Here is a 17,808-nt window from a genome sequence, read left to right as displayed (position 1 = left end):
GGCATTGAGAGCCTTTCTCATTACTTTCCACGGATGAGAATCAGGTTTTTGTGTGGTCAAAACAACATGCATTTATCTCCCTTCCTTTCTAGGTAGTTTGAATGAGCGTAATAGTGTCCCCTCTCTTTTCCTTGGTACCTCTTGAAACCAGCTTCTTTTCTTTGATTTTATTTTATTTTTTATTTTTTATTTATTTTTTTAATTTTTTTGTGGGTAAACCTCTTGAAACCAAAGCTTTACAAATTATTTTGATAGTCCTGGATCAAACCTCAAATGTTGTGTTGTTTCTGGTTTTACTCTGCAGCAGGATGGAATATGCATCATCAATTCCCATATTTTCTTTTTCTTAAATTTTGTATGTGGATCAACTTTCACAGCATAAAACCGGTGTGGGCTTGGAAACCGAACAACTTTCCGAGCTCTGAAACATAGGAACCAAAAAAAATAACAAATAAAAAAAAAGCTCGACCGATGTTAGTTTGGATAGAGTTGGCGTTCGCATCACCGGCACAATTTCTTTTTTGTTTTTGGGGGAAAAGATAAATAAATAAAAGACCATATGGTCAATATGGGGAAAAAAAAAGGAAAAAGAAAAAGACCATATAGTCCTTTTGGTATCTAAGCCAATGCAAATGATGTGGTCATGTCTATATATATACATATATATATATATATTGATGGTTGAAAATTAATTAAAAAACTCAACATGAACAAAAGCGAGGACCAAAAAAACCAAATAAAAAAAATAAAAAAAAATTCTTGGTCCTCCAAAATTTTCGAAAGCCAAGAACAAAACTAAGTGAAATCACCTTCAAATAAATTTGGCAGCACAGGAGGAAAAGCCGTACTTTCAAAATTTGACGTGCATGAGAGCAACTCCAAACAGCATGAATCAAAGTTTCCTCTCTGGACATCAAATAAAATTTACCTTCTTATTTTGAAGAGACAACTTCCACAATAAGTTCCACCATTCCAAATGACATTCATTACTCGGCTCAGCCAAGGAACTTCCTCCTTCTGGTCGAGGATGAGTCAACCTAGCAGCCGTGTAACTACACTGTATGCACACCATTAACAATAGTCATTAGATCGAATGCGAAATGAATGGATGGATGGCTAGCTTTAAAAACAAAAAACAAGCACAAAGAAAATCAAACAGATGTTGTCTACGTTTTTTGTTTTTTTTTCTACCTATAATTGTGTTTGATTTGCTCGTCTCAAATATTTATATTATGAATTAAAATTTGTTGAACATCTCAAATAATTATAAATTTAAAGGAAAAAATGATTTTAAACAGAAAAAAAGATATAATTTCAAATGGTTTTTTTTTTTTTTTGGGGGGGGGAGGGGGGGGGGATTTTTAACCTCTTATGCTTGTATTGATGAAGATTAAGAGGTTAAAAACCCAAAAAAAAAAAAAAATATATATATATATATACACATATTAATATTGATGAAGATGTTTGACCATCCTTGACTAATATTAATAAGCATTTGAAGTAAGTATTCACCGAAAAAAAAAAAAAAAAGGCATTTGAAGTATTTTATATACATTTAAGTAGAAAAGAATCAAAAATAAAAAACAAAAAAAGATTCCAAACACAGAACATGTTAGTTTTTTTTTTTTTTTTTAAATTTTTTCTATCTAATATATGTAGTTTGATTACATCTATCCAATATCAATTGGAGTATACAATATCTTATTAGATTGATCCAATAATATTATATTGAAGACTTATAAAATCAACACTTTAGATTTAGCTTTAAAAAGAAGTGCTCTTTTTACACTTTTTTTCCCCTCCCATTTGTTATATAAATTTTCAGAAATACCATTTTTATTGAAGACAAAATTTTAGTTTTTATAATACTACAATATTTGACAGATTCTAAATTAGTATATATCAACCAAATAATATAAATATGTATATAATAAAAATTGAAAATATTTTTACATTTAAAAAATAAATTTTTTTACGGTAGTGATATAAAATTTTAATTAATTCATATGTAACATTGTTATCCTTATATTTGGAGTTATTGACTATACTATTCATGAACCATATCTAGTTGCCTCTTGAAACCAGCTTTATTAGTTAATTGATTGTTCTGGATCAATCTAGCATTTTTTATTTATTTAATTTTTTTCGGGGCAATCAGGATCAAACCAGCTTTACATTTAATTTGATTGGCATTCACATGATGAATACACCTTTTTATTTAATCGAAACTAAAGTCACATACATGTTCAACGTTGTTATAGTAGTTTATTTTTTTATTTTTTTATTTAATCACATACAAAATGATATTATCTATTTTTTTTTTTTACAACAATATTATCTATATATACACAATAAATTTGTTATTTTATATTTACATTTGAACTCTGATAGAAAGGATGTGTCATCAACGAATCAATAGGCTGCATGATTAAAATTGACTATTATTTCAAATGACAAACGTATTGACGGCTAGGATTAAAAACAAAAAACAAGCACAGAGAAAAACAAACAGATGAACTAAAGTGTAATCTACTAAGAACTTTGATGCTTCGTAGAATAGAAATTTACAAATTTAAAAATTAAGAAAACATAGTTTAACCCGAACACATGCCAAGTCTCTTGGTAAGGGATCCTGGTCCTCTTGAAAGGAGCATCCAAAGCGCAAAATAATAAATATAAAAATAACCAGTTAACCATCAAAGCGCAAAATGCTAAAATCCTCTCCCTTTTTTTTTTTTTTTTTTTTTTTAAAGCCAGTTCCTTTATTGTCCCTATCAATCTTAATTTTTTATGTCAAAAAATGTGGTCATATGTTTGAAAAGTTAAAAAAAAAAAAAAAAAAAAAAACCTGAAACATAATTATATGACTTTATTTTTTACCTTTATTTTTTTCAAAGAAAAAGTTATTTTAATACAGTTGATAAATTGATATAATTATATGCCACTCACAACGAAAAAGTAAATTATCCTAAATGATTTAAAAAAATAATAATTGTAAACTTCTGTAATACTTTTATTTTTTTGGTATGTCTTTTAGTACGAATTTGTTAACGAAAAAAAGGGGATAAATTTTCTTCTTCTTTTTTTTTTTTCCTTAAATTGCATGGTATGTGTATTTCACAAAAAAAAAATAAATAAATAAAAATTGCATGGTATGTGATTAAAATTGACTATTAATAAAGGAAACTTCAACGAAGGTGCTAAAGGCACATATTTCATATCTAAACTGAAAAATTTTCAACTTTAAATTAAAAATTATTATTTTTAGTAATACAATTATATCACGTATCTACATTTTTTGACTAGGGAGGGCGACGGGTGGTGAATTTTCAATTACATCCTAGATTTGGAAGGTTTTTTTGGTAAATAAAATGAGTTTAAAGGTTTTTTATGATATTTTTTAATCAAATTTCAATACAAATTTTACTTAGACCATTTTAATTATATCCAATTTCCATTTTTAGAAAAACTATTAATAGATGTATTTGTTAGGTTTTATAACTAATTTTCTAGTTAAAAATTAATATTTTATAATTGAATAATACTGTAAAAATGCAATTATGATTGTTAACTATTAAAATTAATTAATAAAAACTAAAATATGAGGTATAAATAATAATTTTAAAAAATATAAAATTTAAATTTAATTAGAACAAAAATGAAAGATTTAAATGAACTTTTCTCCAATTTCAATTCGTTGTAACTTGGAGAAAGGGGGAATGTGGATTTAGGCTCTAAATTGTAAATTTTTTATTTAGTGTCAGATTTTTATTTTTTATTCTTAATTGAAGGTTTAAACGGTGCTTATTCAATCCAATGTTCAAATAATCTCTACTAAATATAGAATAAATGATTTTAACATTAATATTAGTAAAATTCCCACATTTAATGGAATTTTTATTTGTAATTTTCAATATTTAAATTAATTTTTTTACTTTTTCACTTTTATTTTGAATTAAACTATAGCTAATAATTTTTTTCTTTTCGTTGAATACTAAAAGCATTGGTTTCATTTTCATTTTTTAAAGAATCGATCCTTAAAAAAAGCTTTGAAATTTACTTTAGAATATATTTTTTGATTCTTCAAATATAAAAAACCAAATACATTTTCTATTTACATTTATATTATTTAAATTTAATACGGTACATATTTTCATGCCAATAATATAATATTTGAAAGAGAATTTAAAAAAACAAAAAAAAATTATTTATAGATAAAATAAAAATAAAATATTATTAAAAGACGTTTTAAAATTTCATTTTTTACCTTAAAATATATTATGTTAAGGTATATTTTTTGCTTTAAAATTATTAAAGGATATTTTAAAATTTCATTGAAATTTTTAAAATTTTAGTCGATATCATTTGAAACCAATATGTCCTTTTTGATTTTTGAAAATATAAAAATTTTGGTGATTTTTCGAACTTTGAATTTTTGGAAATAATATATATATATATATAAAGGGATAATGTTGAAAAAAATATATATATATTTATATATGTTGGCGTGTTGAAAGGGCAGCATTTGTAAATACGTGGACCTAGAGGGTCGGTTCTACCGTCGAAAGGAAGGGCTATAAAACGAAATAGGTTGAATTTGGTTTCTAGTTTGGAAAATCAGCGGCGACGAAACGAAAAAAATTCGTGTGTGTGTTTTTGTGTGAAGATGATAATCCCAGCGGCGAGCGCGATCCTGCCGATGCCGATGTCATGTTTGAGGACGTTGGAATCTGTGGAGTTGGTAGAATTCATCCAGGAGAAGGAAGCGATGAAAGAGCAGCTTCAGAAGCTGAAGACCATGCTGTTGTCCTTGAATACACTGCTGAATGATGTGGTGAAGAAACAAATCAAAGATACAGCTATCGATATGTGGGTTCGCGAGGTTGAAGATGTAATCTACAATGCGCAAGACCTGTTGGATGAGATTGAAACTGAAGCTCTCAGATGCAAAGTGGCACGCGAATCTGGAGAATATTTCATTGCAAATAAGGTACTCAACTGCATGTCAACTCCCTCTCCTTTCAATGTCGAAAAAGTAAATCAAGGCATATTGGAGGTCATTGCTAAATTAGAATCTCTCTTGGAGTTAAAAAATGAGCTCGATCTCAAAGAATTTAAAGAAGAAGATGATAGTCAAACCAAATCGTTACCTGCAACTGCTGCCTATGACACAAAACATTTGATAGAAAAATCTGGTGTCGATATAGAATTCCAACCTCCAAAAAATTTAATGATTGATGATTGTGATGTTTATGGTAGAGATCATGAGAAAGAATCTATTCTCAAATTGTTGCTATCCGATTCACATACCGTACTACCGGTGATTCCCATACATGGTATGGGTGGTATTGGGAAAACAACCCTCGCTCATATGATTTACGAAAATGCGCAAGTGAATAAACATTTTGACCTCAAAGTATGGGTTTCTATCGCCGACGAATTTGATCTCTTGAGGTTAGCAAAACTTATTTTTGAGGCCGTCACTTCTATTCCATGCGATGTTGAGGATGCCAATTTTCTTCAGTTTAAGTTGAAGGAATCTTTAGTGGGTAAAAAACTCCTCTTTGTCCAAGATGATGTGTGGGATAAAAATTATGTTCATTGGGATTTCTTCAAGAGTTGCTTTGAATCTGGAGCTCGGGGCAGTAAGATAATTTTCACGACAAGGAATGAGGTTATTGCCACCATGATAGGTAATGTTCCAAGTTTTGACCTCAAACCCTTATCAGCTGAAGATGGCTTGCAATTGTTTGTGAAACATGCTTTTGATAAGGTAGAGTCTGTTCCAAGCTTAGATCTAAATGTACTAGCTCCAAAATTTGTCGAGAAGTGCAACGGTTTGCCCTTAGCTGTAAAAGTACTTGCTGGTTTCCTGCGGCGTCATTCTAAACGGGAGACATGGGAAAATGCCCTAAACGATAACATATGGGAGTCGTCCAACCAGGAAAATAGCAGTCTCCCGGCGCTTTGGTTGAGCTACCATTACCTACCTCCTTATCTTAAGCCATGTTTTGCTTACTGTTCTGTGTTCCCCAAAGGTTATGAAGTTGATAAGAAACAGTTAATTTTTATGTGGATGGCTCAGGACCTTTTGCAACGCCAAATGGGTAATAGCATTGAAGGAGTTGGAGAAATTTACTTAAACCAACTACTATCAAGGTCATTGCTCCAGCATTCAAGAGCTGGTCAATCTAAGATCACCCTGCATGATTTTGTGCACGATTTAGCTAAATCTATCTCAAGGGAATTTTGTTTCAAGTTGGATGACTATATCTCCCTTGCCCTTGTTAGCAAGATGCAACTAAGAAACGTTGGCTTCCAGAAACTTAAGACTTTATCTGAAGCTAAAGTTTTGCATGCCTTCCCAGAAGCCCAATGTAGAAGTGTAAATACAGGATTGCCACTCAGATTAGTACAGCATGAACTATTGCCGAGGCTACCTCACTTGAGATTGTTGTCTTTAGCTTCTTGTCCGATCTTGGAATTGCCCCATTCAGTTTGGAAGTTGAAGCATCTCAGATACTTGGATTTATCTTCTACTCTATTGATGGATCTACCCAGCACAATTTGCGGTTTATCTGAATTGCAGACACTGTTGCTGTCAGATTGTAGAAATCTTACTCAGTTGCCAAGCAGCATAGCAACCCTAAATCAGTTGCGCCATCTTGACATTAAAAACACATGTTTAGCAGAGATGCCTTTGCAAATGAGCAGAATGAGAAATTTGCAGTCACTGAGTAATTTTATTGTGGGTAAATACAGTGGCTCAGGCATTCAAGAGTTAAGAGAGCTTCAGCATCTTCATGGAGCACTCTATATCTCAGGGCTTCAAAATGTGGGTGACGTTGGAAATGCTATTGAGGCTACTTTGAAGGATAAACAGTACCTTTGTGAGCTTGGTTTGACATGGAGAGGTGACACGGATGACTCCTTAAAAGAGAGAGAAGTGCTCGACAGGCTACAACCACATGAGAACCTAAAGAAACTCATTGTCAAATTTTATGGTGGTACGAGATTCCCAAATTGGATTGCAGATAGTTCGTATTCTAATATGGTATCAGTGCAATTAAGAGATTGTAAAAATTGCTATTTCTTGCCCCCTCTTGGACAGCTACCATCTCTTAGAAATCTAGAAATTATTGGTTTTGATTCAGTGATGAGTATAGGTCCAGAGTTCTATTATAATGATTCCTCCACAATTAAGCCATTTAGGTCCCTTGAAATTTTACGCATCCATAGTATGCCAGAGTGGCAGGAATGGTTTCTGGTTAGTGATAAAGAAGATGGAGGTTTTCCTTGTCTTGAGGAGCTTTATTTGGTGGATTGCCCGAAGCTGTATGGGAGCTTACCTTATTGTCTTGCATCCTTGAGATTGCTTCATATCTCGGGATGTCAACAAATTGTAACTCTTCTGCCACAGGCTGTGCAGATGTGCACTGCATATCCGTTGCTTCGGACAATGGAAATATATTACTGCAGGAAGCTGGAGACATTACCGGAAGGGAAATGGCCTTCAAATTTACATTCACTTGCCATTTTCTATTGCCAAAATCTTAGAGCCCCAAATGGAAATGGCTTCCAAGGTCTCAGGTCGCTTGAAAAATTGTGCATTTCTTGCTGTAATTAGCACGTGTGCTTGCCAGAAGAAAAGCTACTAGATCCTCTTTCTTATCTGAGTATGGTTGGATGTCTTTTGGGAGATCAGCAGTGTCAGAGAGGCAAGGCAGAAAATGGACCCAATATTTGTCAAAAACCTCGGGTACTCTCCAATGGGAAATGAGACGCTGAACGTGTGGATATTTACCTGCTCTCTTATTTTCTTCAGGTACTTTATTTATTTATTTATTTATTTTTTGCAGTAGCGTGTGTTATACTTGCTCTAGTTTTTCAATTCTTATGTTATTTGTTTTAGCAGGGAGTGGTAACCTTTTAGCTGTTGTTGGTTTAACTCCCTAGTCCCAGCGTCACTATTGGGCTGCCATCCATTTCTGCTATTAAAAAAAGACATATGACAAATTCTTTCATGGTCTGTTCTTGGAATTATTCTATTAACTTATCTTTCTCATCACTCTTTTTGACTTGCAAATATGGTTCAATTTTGCGGTTCTCTCCGCTAAGGAAATAAGGTTGGAAGGAAACTTCGACTTGAATTAAAATCATAATAAGCTTTATATTTTGAACATTACCAATCATCTCTTGTGCCGATATGAAAAATTAATTTTAATTTTTTAATTTTCTTTGTGTTTGTTTAATTTCAAATTCAGCTCGAGCAATTTGTGTTTGCATACCATTTCAATATTCTGAGATCTCTAATGCCTTCCTAAGACTCTTCAGTTGCTTCAAACTGCTTGCTCACTTCCACAACTTCATTCTTGTTATTCCAGCATGCGATTACTGCACTGGAGGATGAGGTTCGTAGCTTTTACTGCTTATTTGGTGTAATGGCTCTGGTCCATTGTGGAGGGAATCGGCATGGTTACTGCTTATTCAGTATAATGGCTCTGGTCTATCGTCGATGGAATCAACATCAGTGGGATAACGAATTCATTTTGTGTTACTGTTCTCTACTTTTTTTTGGTTTGGGGTGGATTTATTTTGGATGGTTGTAGCATCACAAGTGAACTTCTTACTCTATTGAGGAAGTCACATATTGAAACGTCAATGAGAAGATATTATGTAATGTAGCATCTTCCACCTAGGTTTGGATTACTTGTGCATGAGTTCTATATGATATGAATCTTACTGGAATATTATGACCGTATTGTGTTAATTGATTTTAATTGATGAAACAATATAGTTTTTGACTCTGTTTCTGTTAACGATCATTGAGTGTACTTACCAAGTGGGCATGACACGAGTCCGTTAACCATATTTTCTTTAAGGTAGTTTGGCTAACTAATTATTTTTGGTTTTTTCTACTTAATTATATGTTAATGTGGTTCCTTTAAATGTTTGTTAGTGTTAGATAGTGGTAATTTAGAATCTGTACGACAATTAAAGGGAAAAAAAAAAAAAATATATATATATATATATATATGCACTAAATTAAAACCCATTTCAATCTATTTTCTTTCTTTTTTTTCTCTTTTTTCTTTTTTTGGTTTTTCCCCTCAAGTTTGTAGTTAATTATTTTAGCAAGAAAAGGTTTTGATTTAATTTAGATGTTAAGTTTAACTAACTAGCAGCAAGTCCTTTTTTTTTTTTTTTTTTTTTGTGTACACGATGTTTTTATCCATCTATTGCATTTTGCATAAATTTTCAAAAGTGCCTTTCTGCATTTTCCAAAAAAATATTTATTTTCACAATACCAAATCATTTGGTAAACTCCAGCAAAATAATATTCATACATTCTATATATATATATATATAAATTAAATATGTTCAAACTAACTAGAACTAATCATGTTTTTTACATTACAAAATGAGTTATCTTTTCATGACAAAAACAAAATTCTTTAATCTATTAGAGTAGAATATATTCATAAACTTCATTAAATTGTTTTAAATATAATTATATTTGATGGAGAATATTAAAAAAAGTTACAAGAAAATATGATTGAGGTTGGAACCTCAGAAAATATTTAATTATCCTTAATCAAAAATAATTATTTTTAAAACAATTACGTAAAATATAGGGTTATTAGCTTTGTTAATCACTGAATTATACCCATAATTACACTTTGGCTCTTAAAATTTTTTATTTGGCACTTTGATCTTAAAACTTCAGTTTGGTGCATTTTGGTCCTCCAAGTACTGTACAATCTTTGTCATGGTGGCGTGCTCTGTGGAAACTGGAAGTGCCCAATAACGTGAAGGTGTTTCTTTGGCGTGCTTGCCATGATGCAATTCCATGTTTCAATTCATTAACCTCAAGACATGTAGCTGATAATAGTACCTGTTTCACCTGTGAAACTACTGCAGAAAACGGCTTTGCATGCATTGCCAAGGCATGTTGTTTTATGGAAGAATTTTGATTTCTATGCACAGCTTAGAGGGAAACTGTATGATTCTTTTGCTGGTTTATGCTACTCTGTTTTTGATCTTTTGTCTACCTGTCAATGTGAGGTTTTTGCATGGACTTGTTGGTGTTTATGGAAAAACAGGAACGCCACCTTGCATGGGAATTGTTGTTCCGAATGCAGCGGGTGAACTTATGGGAGCTCTGGCTAAACCTTGCACAGGTTCATGGACGGCACTCTATGCAGAGCTTCTTGCAATCTATGAAGCAATCCATTTCTGTTTGGAAGCAGGTTTTACCTGCTGGGAAATTGTTAGTGATTGCCTCAGAGCCGTCCTTTTAGTGAACGAGCGAAGTATTGGGCAATAGTTGGGTCCTTTCTGTTATTTAGTTGACAATATTAAAATGTTGCTGTCCAATAATGTCTCTCTCTCTGGTCCGTTCTGCTAATCCTAGAGAAACTAATACTGTAGCTCATACTATTGCGAATTATGCTACTACATTGAATGGTTTGACAACCTGGCTTGAAATTGGCCCACGGTGGCTTAACAATATTATTCAGGTTGACTGTTGTACTTCACATTACTAATTTATAGCACTCCTTCTTTATTCAAACAAAAAAACAAAAAAAAACAGAAAAAAAAAAAGGAAAAAAAAACTATTTTTTGTTTTTCTTTTAGTAGTTTTAAAATAGTGTACTTGATATAACGTGCAACAGTTTTGTGGGATTGTCTGATATTATAATTTAATTGTTTATTTGCTACAGAAATTATACTGCGTGTCTTAAAACTATTAAATATTGGACTAAAAAATTGTTTAACAACTAAATGCACCAAAAAATTAAAGTTTTGAAAGCAAAATGCCACCAAAAAAAAAAAAAGAAAAAAAAAAGAGAAGAAAAATCAAAGGCCGAAATGCAACTAGACATGTTTATGAATAACAAAGACAATAACTCCAAAATATATGACTAATTATATTACATATGAATTAATTAAAGTTTTATATTTCTACCAAAAAAAAAATTTATTTTTTAAATGTAAAAATATGTTCATTTCTTATTATAAACATATTTATGTTATTTGGTTGATACGTACTAAACATTTTAATATTGTTCAATTGGAGTTATCAAACATTTTTGTATTATAAAATTAAACATTTTGTCTTCAGCAAAAAGGGCATTTTTGAAAATTTATATAAAATACAATGGGAGGAAAAAAAAAAAAAACGTGTAAAAAGAACATCCCTTTCTAAAATTAAATATAAAGTATTAAATTTCATAAGTTTTCAATATAATACTATTAGATCAACTTAAAAAAAAAATTGAAAGCTCAAACTGATATTAATGTAATCAAACTGCACATATTAAATAGAAAAAATAAAAAAACCATCATGTGAGGTGTTTGGTAACCCCTTTTTTGTTTTTTATTTTTGATTTTCTTCTACTTAGTTGTGTGTAAACTACTTATTTTAAATATTTGTTAATGTTAGTTAACGATAGTCAAACATTTTCATCAATACAAGCATAATATGTTAAAAGCAAAATATATATATATATATATAAAAATATATATAAAATGAAAACCATTTGAAATTGTATCCCTTTTTTTTCTTTTTTCTTTTTTTTTTGTTTAAACTTTTTCTTTTCTTTCCAATTTATAATCATTTGAGATGTTTAACAAATTCTAACTAACAATATAAATATTTGAGATGAGCAAATTAATCACAATTATAGGTAGAAAAAAAAAATCAAAAACAAAAAATGTGGGCGACAGCTTAATTTTTAATTTTGCAAATTTCTATTCCAAGGCATTTTAGTTCTTTTGTAGATTAGGATTAGTTCATCTGTTTGTTTTTCGTTGTGCTTGTTTTTTGTTTTTAATGCTAGCCATCCATTCATTCGTCACTTGATCTAATGACTAGTGTTAATGGTGTATTGTCATTTGATGTAATGGCTAGTGTTAATGGTGTGCATACAGTGAAGAATAGTTACAAGGCTGCTAGGTTGACTCATCCTCAACAAGGAGGAGGAAGTTTATTGGCAGAATCGAGGAATCAATGTCATTTGGAATGGTGGAATTTGTTGTGGAAGTTGTGTCTTCAAAATAAGAAGGAAAATTTTATTTGATGCATTGTGTCCGTTATGCGGGAGCAGAGATGAAACTTGATGTGAAAGTTGATCCACATACAAAATTTAAGAAAAAGAAAATATGGGAATTGATGATGCATATTCCATCCTGCTGCAGAGTGAAACCAGAAACCACACAACATTTGAGGTTTGATCCAAGACAGTCAAAATAATTTGTAAAGCTTTGATTTCAAGAGGTTTACCCAAAAAAATAAATAAATAAATAAAAATAAAAAGGTGCTGGTTTCATGAGGCAGCAAGGAATAGAGAGGGGACAGCTCATCCAAGCTACCTAGAAAGGAAGGGAGAAAAATACAATGTTGTTTTGGCCACACAAAAACCTGGTTCTCATCCGGGAAAGTAGTGAGAAAGGCTCTCAATGCCATTTCTGAATACGCCTCCTTGAAAAGCTGGGAGGCAGCATAATATCAAAGAGACGGAGATTCCATGAAAGCACCACATCATGGAGTAATCAAGATCAATTATTACCTAGAAACCACCGAGGAGATATATTATTTATTTGTACAGCAACGCATGAGATTCTCCCCGGCAATTCTGCTCTCAAGACTGAACCTATGATCTGGATTACAGATCGTGCACAAACGAGAAGTATTTTTGCTCTCAAATAACAGTTAAGCTATTGCTTCTTGGTTAATAAGTACATTTTCAAGATCTATGAGTCAAAAGTTGGATTGGCTAACAATAGAATACGAGGTTAAACCACTCACTCCACATCTGTTCTGAACCTTTCGAACACGACAGGCAAAGACATTCACTCTTAACAATCCTAACAACCTCATTACCCCTCTTCCACCAACATTTTCTTACTCTCTTTTCCTCAGACTCACCTAGGAACTCTATCTAAGGAGGTATAGTACTATGTGTTCCTAGGAACTCTATCTAAGGAGGTATAGTACTATGTGTTTTCTCTCTTATTGCAACCATACGGAGCAATGGAGCAGTGTTGATCTTGCAGTTGATCAGGGTCTATTTATCAGCTGGCATAGACAATCTGCAGAGAGCGAGGTAGACTAGGTATTGAGCCCAAGATCTTGATCCGAAAATATGAACCAAACCCCAGAAACAGTGGATTACATAAAATATGATCCTTTCACTTCAAAAAACATGTGAAATTCCAACTTTAGAATCTTCTAAACTGAAATTTATGGGTTCATGCCAGAGAGAAGAGACAACAATCACGTATATGCAATTCGGCAGGTAATATGAATACTTTAAGAGGAAAAGGCAAACATTGCGCAGCATATGCTGTCTATACTGAATAAAATAAAATAATAATAATAATAATAATAAAATTTAAAAAATAACAATAACAGGAAAAGAAAAAAGAGACATACAGAGAGACATTCAGAAAAGGAATAACGAACAATAAAATTATTAACAAGAGGTAAGCAATTTTATGTTCTACTCTGTCGTTAATTAAAACTTTGAAGGCTATATGTCAAACCAAAAGACATTAGGAAACTAAAAATGGTGCAAAAGAGAAACAAAACAAAGGAAAATTGGAAAGGATAAAAGACGCATATGCACAATCTCAGCTCATGAATTTGTCCAACCTGTAAAAAATGGAATTGACTGGTCATGAGCACGTCTTCCTTTTCCACTCTCAGGTGACATCCATCTAAAACTCCAATTAAGAAAGAAAAGCAAGAGGCCATTCTTTTGGCCACCAAATGAGTAAAGGTTGGATTGGCCAACAATAAGATACAGGGTTAAATCACTCACTCCACACCCGTTCTAAACTTCTCACACACGACCGGCAAAAGCATTCCCCTGAACAATCCTAGTCTACCTCAGTAGTCATTGCCTTTCTTCCATCTGCATTTTCTTATCCTCTTTTTCTTACACTCACCATACCTAAAGAGATACACTACTCTGTCTTTTCTCTAATATCACACCCATACGAAGCAATGAAGCAGTGTTGATCTTGCAGTTGATCAAGGTCTATTTATCAACTGACATAAGAGAATCTGGAGAGAGCGAGGGAGACTTGGTGTTGAGCCCAAGATCAAGATCCAAATATATGAACCAAACTCCAGAAACAATGGATTACATACAATATGATCCTTTTACTTCAAAAAAACATGTGATGTTTCATATTTAGAAACTTCTAAACTGGAAAGTACGGATTCATACCAGAGAGAAGAGACAACAAGCATGTATATGCAATTAGGCAGGTAATATGAATACTTCAGGAGGAAAAGGCAAACACTGCACAGTATATGCTGCCTATACTGAATAACACAAAAACAGCCCCAAAAAAAAAAAAAAAAAAAAAAAAAAAAGTAAATAAAAGGATAACAATAAACGTGAAAGTAAAAAAGAAACATACAGACATTCAGAAAAGGAAGGATGAACAATAAAATTATTAACAAGAGTTAAGCAATTCTATGTTCTAATCTGTCATTACAAAATTTAAACTTCGAAGACTATATGCCAAACCAAAAGAGAAAGGAAACTATAAATAGTGGAAAAGAGAACAAACTGACGAAAATTAGAGAGGACAAAACATCATATGGCCAATCTCAGCACCTCAATTTGTCGACCTATAAATAATGGAATTGACCGATCATGAGCATGTCTTCCTCTTCCACTCTCGGGCACTGTAGGTATGGTACAAACATCCATCTAAAAGGAATTGATGGATCATGAGCATGTCTTCCTCTTCCACTCTCGGGCACTGTAGGTATGGTACAAACATCCATCTAAAACTCCAGTTCTGAACGAAAAGTAAGAGGCCTTCTTTTGGCCACCAAATTCTCGGGGAATGAGGAGGTTCGGAAAATAGAACACAGTGAGGCATCAGAGTGGTGGGAAGTGCGAAGTAGCCAGTCAGCAGAAATCTCAGGATACATATGCGAGCTGATATTTAGTCCCATAAAATCTCTAATGCAGGGCATCCCTCAATTCGGGGAGTTCCTTTTGTATTAGGTATACTGCCGGTTAGTTTTGGACAATTTATTATGGAAAGATCTCTAAGACGAGGGAAAGCTGCACATCCCGGGAGAAACCATGCTTGCCATTCTGGCATGTTTTTAAAATGTAAAATTTCCAGGCAAGGAAATGGATTTGTCACCAAACCATAAAACTCTCCGCTTATTACTACCAACGCACCAAACTCTTCAATATAAAGCTCTACGAGAGAAGGTAACTGGCCAAGTGAAGGCAATTGCCAACAGTTTTCAGCGCAGCTTAAACAAATGCAAACTAAATAGGAAAACAAAGAATTTCCAAACCAATCTGGGTATCTGGCACCTCCATAAGAGCATACAGATACTTTCTTCACCTTTCTGGGAGGTCGGAGGTTGTCAAGTACTTGAAGTTCCAGCTGCGAATCATCAGCATGACCAGCCCATTTGAAACACATATCAGTTAGCTGCAATTTACCCTCTAAATTGGCCTCCAAAATATCCCCAACAATAACATTTTGAAGTGCAGAAATACAAAGTCTTCCACACAATTGAAGATGTTGAAGCTCCTTGATGCCAGACCCACTGGTCTTGCCCAGAACAAAGTCGGTTAATGTCTGCAGGTCTTTCAAATAGGACATGTGCGGTGGCATCTCCACTAGAGGTGTGCCTGTAGTGTCGAGACGGCGTAACTTGGTTAGGTATTTCATAAGGGAGGGCAGTCGAGCAAGGGCTGAGCAGCACACCAATAATAGTGTCTGTAGGTGAACACAGCTGCAAACCACATCGGGTATCGCTTGGAGTTGTGTATAAGACAAGTCCAAGTATCTTAGATGCTTCATCATGCCAATGGAATCAGGCAACTCGGTGATAGGATACATGGACAGAGAAAGCACTCTCAAGTATGTCAGAATTTGGAACAACCTGTGCAGTGCCGAGCGGTCCCATTTGAATGTTTTGTTGTCCTCCATGGGTCCCAAAGGCAGGAATGTGCGCAGGCGCTTGCTTTCAGACAAAGCCTCAAATTTCTTGACATCCTGAATCTCTCGTCTCTTATAAGACAAATGACGAGTCTTGCGCACAGGGGTGAAGGAGCTGTTGTTCTCCAGCCTCAAACAGAACTGTCCTGACAGTGATGTAGCCAAATTGTTCACAAGGTAGTGCATGGTAAAATAGGATTTGTTTTGTCTTGATTGATGGATCAAGGACCTCGATTTCAGATCGTGGAAGTACTCTTCCCCGACTTCTTCGATGGTCTTCCCATTTTGAGGTTCCAGAAGCCCTTCTGCCATCCACAAGGAGATTAAGTCTTGCATCTGGAATTCATAACCACAGTGATATATTGAGCAGTGAGTAAAGCATCGCTTGAGATGTTGAGGAAGGGAAAGGTAGCTGAACCATAAAGCAGGAAGAATATCACTCTCCCTTTCAGACCGCTTCCATATTGGGCTGCTTAGAATCCTGTCCCATTCCTCAGGATTGTGTTCAAGCCGCAAAATGCAGCCCATCAATTTGATGGCGAAGGGATTGCCTTGGCATTTGCTAACAAGCCTTTTGCCAACTAATTCCAGGTATTGAGGAAAATGTGAGGATGTGGCAACGCCATGAAAGATGTGTTCGACAAATAGCTTCCAGCAATCTTCATCACAAGAGATGGGGTTGAGGTGGTGAATAATTGAAAAGGTAGGCATCAGCACAGGTTCAGGACATGTTGAAGTGGTCATAATGATCTTACACCGACTACCTCCAAACTCAGAAAGAATCCCCAAGGCATGGTGATCAAAGGGATTGCGGTGGCAATTAGAATCCAGAACAAGTAGGAAATTCTTGCCGGCCAAAGCATCCTTCAATCTAGCTTGAAGTCGGGATGCATCCTCCTCCTCCAGCGGATAACAGGGGGGTTGGCAAGTGAGGCCCTCCAAAAGTGTTCTAGTCATTCTCAGAGCATCAAAGTCATCCAACACAGGAACCCAGAGCAGAAGGTCAAAGTGGGCGTTAATTCGATCATCAGAAAAGACGAATTGAGCAAGAGCAGACTTGCCAATCCCATCAGGACCCACTATGAGTGCAAACTTATTAGTGCCACAGGCATCAGCATCATCAGCATCAGAGAGCAACCAGCCAACAATGGCCTCAATATCAGAATCTCTGCCATAAAGCTTAGATTCCTCAACAAAAGAGGTTGAGGGTAACCTCCGGAGAGGTCTAATAGTTTCAGCACCTTCTTTCAAACCAAACATGTTCTTGAGTTTGAGAATACATTCCAAACAATTAATGGTCTTGACAAGCTCAGGTTCTATCTTTTTACCGAAAGGAGAGACGAGTTCGGACAAGTAGTTGAATACCTGAGTCGCGCTGCTGCCATGTTCCTTTCTCTGTTTGGATTGGATGCCATGAATATCGATCGTCTCCAGGGCGTCCTCTCCGTCGTACAGAAGCTCCTGCAGCTCAGCAACAAAAGCCTTCCCGTCGGAGCTGGTGATGTGCTTCTCTTCAGCATCATAGTACAAGCTCTTAGCCGCCAGCAAGTAAAACTTCAAATTCTTGCTCATTTCCTCCATGTTCGCCCCTCCTTTTCTCCCCCCCATCCACTCCATGACATCTCCTGAAAACAGCTTCTCCGTTACCGCCTCCAGGGAAGTTGACAGTATCCATTGTTCCATTCTCTCTCTCTCTTTTCACTTCAGATTCCAAATTCGATTTTATTCCCGCAAAACCACCCTCCAAACCACCAAAACACTCACCGCCACCACCACCAAATCGCAGATTTTCGATTTCTCAAGGGTTTCTCTCTCTCT

General features: G+C 34.3%; 2 protein-coding genes across 2 annotated transcripts; one reads left to right on the top strand and one right to left on the bottom strand.

Moving 5' to 3' along the window:
- The first annotated feature begins 4,589 nt into the window (after positions 1-4,589).
- LOC107427724 (putative disease resistance RPP13-like protein 1) lies at positions 4,590-8,757 on the top strand. The gene is made up of 2 exons (XM_016038100.4): positions 4,590-7,825; positions 8,385-8,757. The coding sequence occupies exon 1, from the start codon at positions 4,667-4,669 to the stop codon at positions 7,625-7,627; it is 2,961 nt and encodes a 986-aa protein (XP_015893586.3). The 5' UTR covers positions 4,590-4,666; the 3' UTR covers positions 7,628-7,825; positions 8,385-8,757.
- Positions 8,758-14,970: 6,213 nt separating this feature from the next.
- Positions 14,971-17,571, bottom strand: LOC107427726 (putative disease resistance RPP13-like protein 1). The gene has a single exon (XM_025077523.3). It carries the CDS (start codon positions 17,569-17,571, stop codon positions 14,971-14,973), a length of 2,601 nt encoding a protein of 866 aa, XP_024933291.3.
- Between the last annotated feature and the right edge of the window lie 237 nt (positions 17,572-17,808).

The sequence above is a fragment of the Ziziphus jujuba genome, chromosome 9 (genome assembly GCF_031755915.1).
Source record: "Ziziphus jujuba cultivar Dongzao chromosome 9, ASM3175591v1".
NCBI classification, from domain to species: domain Eukaryota; kingdom Viridiplantae; phylum Streptophyta; class Magnoliopsida; order Rosales; family Rhamnaceae; genus Ziziphus; species Ziziphus jujuba.
Note: the sequence above shows the minus strand (reverse complement) of the source record. Positions and strands in the feature narration are given on the sequence as shown.

Coding starts and splice junctions, on each gene's coding strand:
- LOC107427726 (XM_025077523.3), bottom strand. CDS start 17,571: ATGGAGGAAATGAGCAAGAATTTGAAGTTTTACTTGCTGGCGGCTAAG.
- LOC107427724 (XM_016038100.4), top strand. CDS start 4,667: ATGATAATCCCAGCGGCGAGCGCGATCCTGCCGATGCCGATGTCATGT.